This window comes from Scomber scombrus, unplaced genomic scaffold (assembly GCF_963691925.1).
Source record: "Scomber scombrus unplaced genomic scaffold, fScoSco1.1 SCAFFOLD_560, whole genome shotgun sequence".
NCBI lineage: Eukaryota > Metazoa > Chordata > Actinopteri > Scombriformes > Scombridae > Scomber > Scomber scombrus.
The window spans coordinates 1-10000 of record NW_026910311.1 but is presented as its reverse complement, the minus strand read 5'-3'; the positions used below and the strand labels follow the sequence as shown (position 1 = coordinate 10000).

At 43.2% G+C, this 10000-nt stretch overlaps 1 protein-coding gene across 1 annotated transcript; it reads right to left on the bottom strand.

Moving 5' to 3' along the window:
- Positions 1-2526: 2526 nt before the first annotated feature.
- On the bottom strand, positions 2527-9174 carry LOC133976934 (uridine-cytidine kinase-like 1; the record flags this gene model as incomplete). Its single annotated transcript, XM_062415071.1, has 2 exons — positions 2527-2735; positions 9059-9174. Coding segments are annotated over 2 exons (325 nt in total), but the record flags the coding sequence as incomplete, so codon positions are not given.
- Positions 9175-10000: the final 826 nt, after the last annotated feature.

The window sequence follows — 10000 nt, the reverse complement described above, 5'->3', positions numbered from 1 at the left end:
TTCTTCCATCCTTCCTTCCTTCCATCCTTCCTTCCTTTTCATTCTTTCCTTCCTCCCTTTCTTCCATCCTTCCTTCCTTTTCTTTCCTTCCTTCCCCTGTCTTCTTTTCTAACCTTTCTTTCTTCTTTCCTTCCTCCCTTCCTTCCTGTCTTCTTTTCCAACCTCTTCCTTCCTTCTTTTCTTTCCCTCCTCCCTTTCTGTCTTCTTTTCTAACGTTTCTTCTTTCTTCTTTCCTTCTTTTCTTTACTTCCTCCCTTCCTTACTGTCTTCTTTTCCAACCTCTTCCTTCCTTCCTTCCATTTGTCCTTCCTCCCTTTCTTCCATCCTTCCTTCCTTCCTCCCTTTCTTCCATCCTGCCTTCCTTTTCTTTCATCCTTCCTTCCTTCCTTTTCCTTCCTCCCTTCCTTCCTATCTTCTTTTCCAACCTCTTCCTTCCTTCCTTTTCTTTCCTTCCTTCCTGTCTTCTTTTCTTCTTCCTTCCATTTGTCCTTCCTCCCTTTCTTCCATCCTTCCTTCCTCCCTTTCTTCCATCCTTCCTTCCTTTTCTTTCCTTCCTTCCTGTCCTCATTTCTAACCTTTCTTTCTTTCCTTCTTCCTTTCTTCTATGTGTTGCAGTCTTTGCTTTGATTGACAGCAGCGAGTTACAGTTTATCACCGTTGGTTACACACTCGGTTTAATTACAGTAACAATTAGTCGAGGCTTTAGGGAACAGCGATTGACATTTTCGGACATTTTATAGAACAAAAAGAGACTAATTGATCGACACGGTAAATGATCCAATAGATTAATGTATCAGTAGTTGTAGCTCCACTCTTCACACAGTCAGCTTTACCAACACAGCAGCATTTTATACACATAATAATAAGATAAAATATACAAAAAGGAAGGAAGGGAAGAAGAAAGGAGGGAGGAAGGAAGGAAGGAAGGGAAGAAGAAGGAGAGAAAGGAGGAAGGAAGGGAGGAAGAATGAGGGAAAGGAGGGAGGAAGACAGAATGAAAGGAGGGAGGGAGGAAGGAAGAAGGGAGGAAGGAAGGTAGGAGGGAGGAAGGAAGACAGAAGGGAAGGAGGGTGGGAGGGAGAAAGGGAAAGAGGAAGGGAGGAAGGAAGGAAAGAAGGACAGAGGAAAGAAGGAAGGGAAAAAAGGTAGGGAGGAAGGAAAGGAGGGAGGAAGGAAGGAAGACGGAAGGAAAAGAGGGAGGAAGGAAGGAAGGGAGGAAGAAGGAAAGAAAGGAGGAAGGAAGAATGAAGGAAAGGAGAGAGAAGGAAGACGGAAGGAAAGGAGGAGGGAGGAAAAAGGAGGAGGGAGGAAAGAAGGAAGAAGGGAGGGTGGGAGGGAGAAAGGAAAGAGGAAGGGAGGAAGGAAGGAAAGAAGGACAGAGGAAAGAAGGAAGGGGAGGAAGGTAGGGGGGAGGAAAGAAAGATAAGGAGGAAGGGAGGAAAGAAGGAGGGAAGGAAGGAAAGAAGGAAGGAAGAAAGGGGATGGAGGAAGGAAAGAAGGTAGGGAGGAAAGAAAGAGAGAAGGAGGGAGGGAGGAAGACAGACGGAAGGAAGGAAGGGAGGAAGGAAGACAGAAAGACAGAAGAAAGGAGGAGGAAGGAAGGAAGGAGGAAGAATGAAGGAAAAGAGGGAGGGAGGAAGGAAGAAGGGAGGAAGGAAGGTAGGAGGGAGGAAGGAAGACAGAATGGAGGGAGGGTGGGAGGGAGAAAGGAAAAGAGGAAGGGAGGAAGGAAGGAAAGAAGGACAGAGGAAAGAAGGGAGGGAGGAAGGTAGGGGGGAGGAAAGAAAGATAAGGAGGGATGGAGGAAAGAAGGAAGGAAGGAAGGAAAGAAGGAAGAAGAAAGGGGGATGGAGGAAGGAAAGAAGGTAGGGAGGAAAGAAAGAGAAAAGGAGGGAGGGAGGGAGGACAGACGGAAGGAAGGAAGGGAGGAAGGAAGACAGAAAGACAGAAGAAAGGAGGGAGGAAGGAAGGAAGGAAGGGAGGAAGAATGAAGGAAAAGAGGGAGGGAGGAAGGAAGAAGGGAGGAAGGAAGGTAGGAGGGAGGAAGGAAGGAAGACGGAAGGAAAAGAGGGAGGAAGGAAGGAAGGGAGGAAGAAGGAAAGAAAGGAGGAAGGAAGAATGAAGGAAAGGAGAGAGGAAGGAAGACGGAAGGAAAGGAAGGAGGGAGGAAAAAGGGAGGAGGGAGGAAAGAAGGAAGGAGGGAGGGTGGGAGGGAGAAATGAAAAGAGGAAGGGAGGAAGGAAGGAAAGAAGGACAGAGGAAAGAAGGGAGGGAGGAAGGTAGGGGGGAGGAAAGAAAGATAAGGAGGGATGGTGGAAAGAAGGAAGGAAGGAAGGAAAGAAGGAAGGAAGAAAGGGGGATGGAGGAAGGAAAGAAGGTAGGGAGGAAAGAAAGAGAGAAGGAGGGAGGGAGGAAGGACAGACGGAAGGAAGGAAGGGAGGAAAGAAGGAACAGTCAAAACAGACGGGGTCAATTTGACCCGGGAGGAAGACAGGAAGTCACTCTATAAGTCTGAGTGTTTCTCACCGATGACGAAGGCCTCTTTGAACGTTGTCCCGGTGACGTTGTACCACGGCGGTCTGCCGGCGGTGTAGATCGTCCTTTTGTCCGTCCTCAGCAGCGGCGGCTCCGTCTTCGATTGGCTCGTGGTCCGTTTCCGCGGCGATAAGGACGGGGTCAAAGGGCAGCGCGGGACGTGTTTCGGGAGACCGTCGAGGGAATCGTCTCCACTGCCGCTGAAGATAAAGACACAAAGATAACACAGATGATTTGAGAAGGAAAGAAAGGAGGGAGGGAGGAAGGGAGGAAGAAGGAAAGAAAGGAGGGAGGGAGGAAAGAAGAAGGAAGGAAAGGAGGGAGGAAGGAAAGAAGAAGGAAGGAAAGGAGGGAGGAAGGAAGGAAAAAGAAAGGAAAGGAGGGAGGAAGGAAGAAGGAAGGAAAGGAGGGAGGAAAGAATACGGACGGAAAGGAGGGAGGAAGAAAGGAAGGGAGGAAGAACGAAAGAAAGGAGGAAGGAAGGGAGGGAGGGAGGAAGAACGAAAGAAAGGAGGGAGGAAGGAAGGAAGGGAGTAGGAAGGAAATTAAGGAGGAAGGAAGACGGAAGGAAAGGAGGGAGGAAAGGTGACGGAAGGAAAGGAGGGAGGAAGGAAGAATGAAGGAAAGGAGGGAGGGAGAAAGGAAAAGAGGAAGGAAGGAAAGAAGGACAGAGGAAAGAAGGAAGGGAGGAAGGGAGGGGGGAGGAAAGAAAGATAAGGAGGACAAAGATAACAGATGATTTGTTAAGTTTATCACCTAGTTTAAGTCTATGATGCAATAATTTAATAATTTAATAAGTTAAAATCATCTTAACTGAAAAATTCCTTTATTCAATTTCTTAGATGTGCAGATTTACTGTTTTTCTTCCACATATATAAAAAGTAACTTTAAAATTAGACTTTAATCAGATAAAACAAGCAAAATTAAGGTTTCAAGAAATGGTGAATGGCAACAATTATGATCTGATCCAATGAATGTATGACGATAGATAATATATGATCTTTTTATATGGTTTATATATGATCTGGTAATGTTTCTCAAAGCCCAAAGCAACGTCCTCAAGTGTCTTTTTTGTCCATAACTCAAATATATTCAGTTTTCTGTCATAAAAAACTAAATAAACAAGAAAATATTCACATTTAAGAAGCTAAAATCTGATAATTTTGACATTTTTTCTAATAAAAATGACTCAAAATGAGCTTTAATCTCATCTTTATGACTAGTTGCCTTCATATATACTTATTGTGTATACTTGTTGCCATCAGAGATGCCTTTTAGCTCATAGTTGCCCCCCCATGTTGCTCCAATAAGGGCAATTTTAATAAAAGTGAGATATCTGCAGGTTTCCTCAAAGATAAATATAAAAAAAGTCTAAAATTTAAGAAGAAAATTACAACCAACAGTATTTTAAAATGCAATTAAAAGCAGATAATTACATCTAAGAAGCCATATTAGTGCTATGATGATATTTTAATAATGTCTTTATTTAAACTATTTTTGAGGAGCTGCAGAGTCTCTGTCCTGCAGAGAGATGAGAGGAAGAGGAATCACTCGTTTTTATCTCCCTCTGAACTCGTTTCTCTCCACAGTGAAGCTCTTCTGCTGTCGGTGCGGCTGAGGGAGAGGAAGGGAAGCTCGCCGACACTCTCCAGGAAATCACACCGTTGCCCTGGACAACCGGAGGGGGGGGGGGGGCAACGTTCACATGAGTAAGGCTGTCATCATTTGGCCGGGACTAATCTGATCGAGCTGCAACGATTAATTGATTAATTGACGACTTTTTTGATCACTGATACGTCGTTTTGAGTCATTTTTAATAAGAAAATGTCCAAATTCTCTGATTCCAGATTCTTAAATGTGAATATTTTCTGGTTTCTTTAATTTTCTATGTGACAATAATCTGAATATTTTTTAATATATTTAAAGTACTAAAACAGAGATGTCAAACATGAGGCCTGTGGGCCAGAACCGGCCTGCACAGGGGTCCAATCCGGGCCCACTTTCCTTCCTCCCTTCTTTTATGTCTTCTTTTCTAACCTTTCTTTCTTTCTTACTTCCTTCCTTCCATATTTCCTTCCTCTCATCTTTTCTTTCCTTCCTTCCATAATTCCTTCCTTTTCTTTCCTTCCTTCCTGTCTTCTTTTCTAACCTTTCTTTCTTTCTTCCTTCCATCTTTCCTTCCTCCCTTCTTTTATGTCTTCTTTTCCAACCTTTCTTTCTTTCTTCCTTCCTTCTTTCCATATTTCCTTCCTCTCATCTTTTCTTTCCTTCCATCCATCCTTCCTTCCTTCCTTCCTTTTCTTTCCTTCATTCCTTCTTTTCTGTCCCTCCTCCCTTTCTTCCATCCTTCCTTCCTTTTCTTTCCTTCCTGTCTTCTTTTCCAACTTCTTCCTTCCTTCCTTCCTTCCATCCATTTGTCCTTCCTCCCTTTCTTCCATCCTTCCTTCCTTCACTTCCTTCCTTTTCTTTCCTTCCTCCCTTCTTTTCTGTCCCTCCTCCCTTTCTTCCATCCTTCCTTCCTTTTCTTTCCTTCCTGTCTTCTTTTCCAACTTCTTCCTTCCTTCCTTCCTTCCATTTGTCCTTCCTCCCTTTCTTCCATCCTTCTTTCTTTCCCTTCCTCCCTTCCTTCCATCTTTCCTTCCTGTCTTCTTTTCCAACCTCTTTCTTCCTTCCTTCCATCCAACCATCCTTCACTTCTTTCCTATACTTTCCTTCCTTCCTGTCTTCTTTTCTAACCTTTCTTTCTTTCTTTCTTCTTTCCTTCTTTCCATATTTCCTTCCTCTCATCTTTTCTTTCCATCCTTCCTTTTCTTTCCTTCCTCCCTTTCTTCCATCCTTCCTTTACTTCCTTCCTTCCTGTCTTTTTTTCTAACCTTTCTTTCTTTCTTTCTTTCTTTCCTTCCTTCTTCCTTCTTTCCATATTTCCTTCCTCTCATCTTTTCTTTCCATCCTTCCATCCTTCCTTCCTTCCTTCACTTCCTTCCCTTTCTTTCCTTCCTTCCATTTTTCCTTCCTCCCTTTCTTCCTTCCTTCCATCCTTCCTCCCTTTCTTCCTTCCTTCCATCCTTCCTTCCTTTTGTCTTTCCTCCCTTTCTTCCATCCTTCCCTCCTTCCTTCCCTCCATCTTTTTAATGATCCACATCAGATTAAATTGAACTAAGCTGAGTTTGACTCTCTGAACTAAACTATTAATCTATGATGTAAATAATGTAAATAATCATTATCATCAGCCCTTAAAGTCTCTAATTCCTATTTACTATCATTCCTTTGTCCTTCTGTCCTTCTGTCCTTCTGTCCTCTGTCCTTCTGTCCTTCTGTCCTTCTGTCTCCTGCATTCAGACAATATCTGGTCCAACTCACTTCTAATTCTCCTTATCTGATTACAAATGAGTCCGGTCTGCCTGGAGGAGACGTTCATCACTGACTTCATTTAGATTAGATGCTTATCTGAACTTCCTGGATCAGATGTGACTGAGCGGCTGCAGAAGCTCAGCTGATGGGTTAAAGTTAGAGATGCTGGTAACTGTGAGGTTGTTGCTCCTCCTGTCTGCATGTTAAAGTCTCCTTGAACAAGACAATTATATATATATATATATATATATATATATATATATATATATATATATATGACACTTTAAGATAAAAGAGTCCATTTATTCAATTGGTATCAGTATTGTTTTAAGGATACCTAGTTTATGCTGCTATAGGCTTAGACTGCCGGGGGACTCCCATGATGCACTGGGCTCCTCTCTCCCCCCCTCTCTCTCTCCATCTATCTATATCCAATAACATTCATATACTATTAATGCATTCAATAACCTAAACTTCTTCCCCGGAGTTGTTTGTGCTTTCTCGTCTCACAGGTAATCTGGGCCTGAAGACGTCCGGATGACAGATTCCAGTCCCGGACCTTCAATGTGCTTCTCTCTCTCCTCTCATTCCTCTCTCCTCTCATTCCTCTCTCCTGTCATTCCTCTCATTCCTCTCTCTCCTCTCTTTCTCCCTCTCCTCTCCTTCCTCTCTCCTCTCCTTCCTCTCTTTCCTTCCTCTCTCCTCTCCTTCCTCTCTTTCCTTCCTCTCTCTCCTCTCCTCCTCTCTCTCTCCTATCCTTCCTCTCCTTCCTTCATCTCTCCTCTCCTCCTCTCTTTCCCTCCTCTCTTTCCTTCCTCTCTCTCCTCTCCTCCTCTCCTTCCTCTCTCCTCTCCTTCCTCTCTTTCCTTCCTCTCTCTTCTCTCCTCTCCTTCCTCTCTTTCCTTCCTCTCTCTCCTCTCCTCCTCTCTCTCTCCTATCCTTCCTCTCCTTCCTCTCTCCTCTCCTTCCTCTCTTTCCTTCCTCTCTCTCCTCTCCTTCCTCTCTTTCCTTCCTCTCTCTCCTCTGCTCCTCTCTCTCTCCTATCCTTCCTATCCTTCCTCTCCTTCCTCTCTCCTCTCCTTCCTTCATCTCTCCTCTCCTCCTCTTTCCCTCCTCTCTTTCCTTCCTCTCTCCCCTCTCCTTCCTCTCTTTCCTTCCTCTCTTTCCTTCCTTCCTTTCTCTCCTCTCCTCTCCTCCTCTCTTTCCTTCCTCTCTCTCTTATCCTTCCTCTCTCTCCTATCCTTCCTCTCTCCTCTCTACCCCAACCAGTCGAGGCAGATGTTCTCCCACTTTGAGCCTGGTTCTGGTTCTGATGTTTCTTCCTGTTAAAAGGTAGTTTTTTCTTGCCATTGTCACTAAGTGCTGCTCATGTGTGAATGTTGGGTCTCTTTAAAATTAAAACCTGTAGAGTTCGGTTTAAACCTGCTCTATGTGTAAAGTGCCTTGAGATGACTGTGTTGTGATTTGGAGCTATACAAATAAAGATTGATTGATTGATTGATTGATTGATACTAGGATTGGTAATCGTATCGTGGAGCCTCCGGTGATTCCCACACGTATCATATGGAGACAAATCTGGGTCGTTAAGTTTCTTTTATTCAAATTATAAGATTTTAAACTGAAAGTCCGAGTTTTGATATTGAATATTAAACTTAAACACATCTTTTACCTTCATGCATGTCCTTATGTTACAAACTGCACCTTTCATTACACCACAGCACAGATCAGTGTTTCTCTTTAAGGAGCAGCAACCATTACCGGCCACGTTGCTCATTCTGAGCTTGTAACATAACAAAAGGAGAGATCTACCTTCATTGTTATGCTGTCTATCATTATTTCACGCCACTGTTGCTTCACACACACACACACACACACACACACACACACACACACACACACACACACACACACACACACACACACACACACACACACACACACAATTGCAAAATCAAGGCCAACAGCTTGAACCTGATCTTTAGGTGGAAAAAAACTAAAACTGAAATTTGAGATTGAAACTGAAAAAATAAAAAATAGATTAGGATGAAACTTGATTTGAATGAAGAAAACTAATTTCTCAGATTTGTCTCCATAGTTTTAGAGAATATATAATACTATATTAAGCTTAAATAACCTGACAGGTGTTTGCAGCTCAAACACACCTGACCCTCTCTGCTACGTGTTATAAATGAGCTGCAGAACCAGACTCCATTCACTTTGCTGCTAAAATAAGTTGCCTGTGTGGTTGATTGTTATTGTTGATTAACCATCAGATTACACCTTTAAAGGGCAAAATAAAAAGGTAATTATGGGGTGTAGATGATGCCGACTGATGCCGAATTCATCAGGACACATTAAGACACTATTATATAATGTTAGGTTGGTTATAAATGTTTAATAATAGGCGGTTAGGCATCAATCATCATTTTTTTAAGTGGAGTTTGGTGTGAAGTCTCCAGGAAGGACTGCAGCTTTAAACCTTTATAAGAGAATAAAGTGCAGCTTTAAATGAGCTTTTAATGGATATAAAATGATTCAATGTTAGTTAATGTGTTGTAAGTTTAATGTGGTTAAATTATAATGTTTATATATAGCTGTGTTTGTTTGTTAAAGCCACACACACACACACATACACACACATATATATATACATACATACACACATACATACACACACATATATATACACATATACATACACACATACATACACACACATACAGATACACACATATATATACACATATACATACACACATACATACACACACATATATATACACATATACATACACACATACATACACACACATACATACACACACACACACATACATACACACACACACACATACATACACACACACACACACACATACACACACATACATATATATACACACACATACAGATACACGTACACATGCTCACAGACACATAGACACACACACAGAGAGACACACACACAGAGAGAGACAGACACTCACACGCGCGCGCGCACACACACACACGCACGCACGCACACACACACACACACACACACACAATACGTGGGACGGGAGCTAGGTCGGCTAGCTGCGTCACGGCCCGTTGTTTTTATACGTAACGGTGGATCTACGGTACCACCGGAGCTACCGGAGCTACCGGAAGAGTACCGGCGGCGGTCGGTTACCTGTCGGACCGGGACATGGACCTGTCCGGCTCCTCCATGCCTTCCTCGCGCTGCGGCTCCGCTGCTTTAGGGTCGCTGCCTGTTTCTCCATGTTGGCTCAGCGCGGAAACCAAACACTGGTGGCGTCATGACGTCAGCACGCACAGACTGCTGCTGGTGCTGCGTTTAAGGGGGTCAAACATTAGGCCCGCGGGCCAGAGGCGGTCCGCAGCGGGGTCCGATCCGGCCCACTTTCCTTCCTGTCTAATTTTCCTTCCTTCCTTCCTTCCTTCCTTCCTTCCTTCCTTCCTTCCTTCCTTCCTTCCTTCCTTCCTTCCTACCTTCCTTCCTTCCTTTTTTCCTTCCTTCCTTCCTCCCTTCCTTCCTTCCTTCCTTCCTCTAGTCTTTCCTTCCTCCCTTTCTTCCTTCTTTCCTTTACTTCCTTCCTTCTTTTCTTTCCTCCCTTACTCCCTCCCCTCCCTTACTCCCTCCCTTCCTTCCATCTTTCCTTTCTGTCTTCCTTCCTTCCTTCCTTCCTTCCTTCCTTCCTTCCTTCCTACCTTCCTTCCTTTTTTCCTTCCTTCCTTCCTTCCTCTCGTCTTTCCTTCCTCCCTTTCTTCCTTCTTTCCTTTACTTCCTTCCTTCTTTTCTTTCCTCCCTTCCCCCCTTCCTTCCATCTTTCCTTTCTGTCTTCCTTCCTTCCTTCCTTCCATCTTTTCCTTTATTCTTTCTTCACTTTCTTTCTTTTTTTTAAACTTATGATACCATTTTCAATTTGGTTGCACATGTACACTGACAATAAAGACTATTATATTATTTGGTGCACTTCTATCTATCTATCTATCTATCTATCTATCTATCTATCTATCTATCTATCTATCTATCTATCTATCTATCTATCTATCTATCTATCTATCTATCTATCTATCTATCTATCTATTTTATTTCTTACATATTTATTGT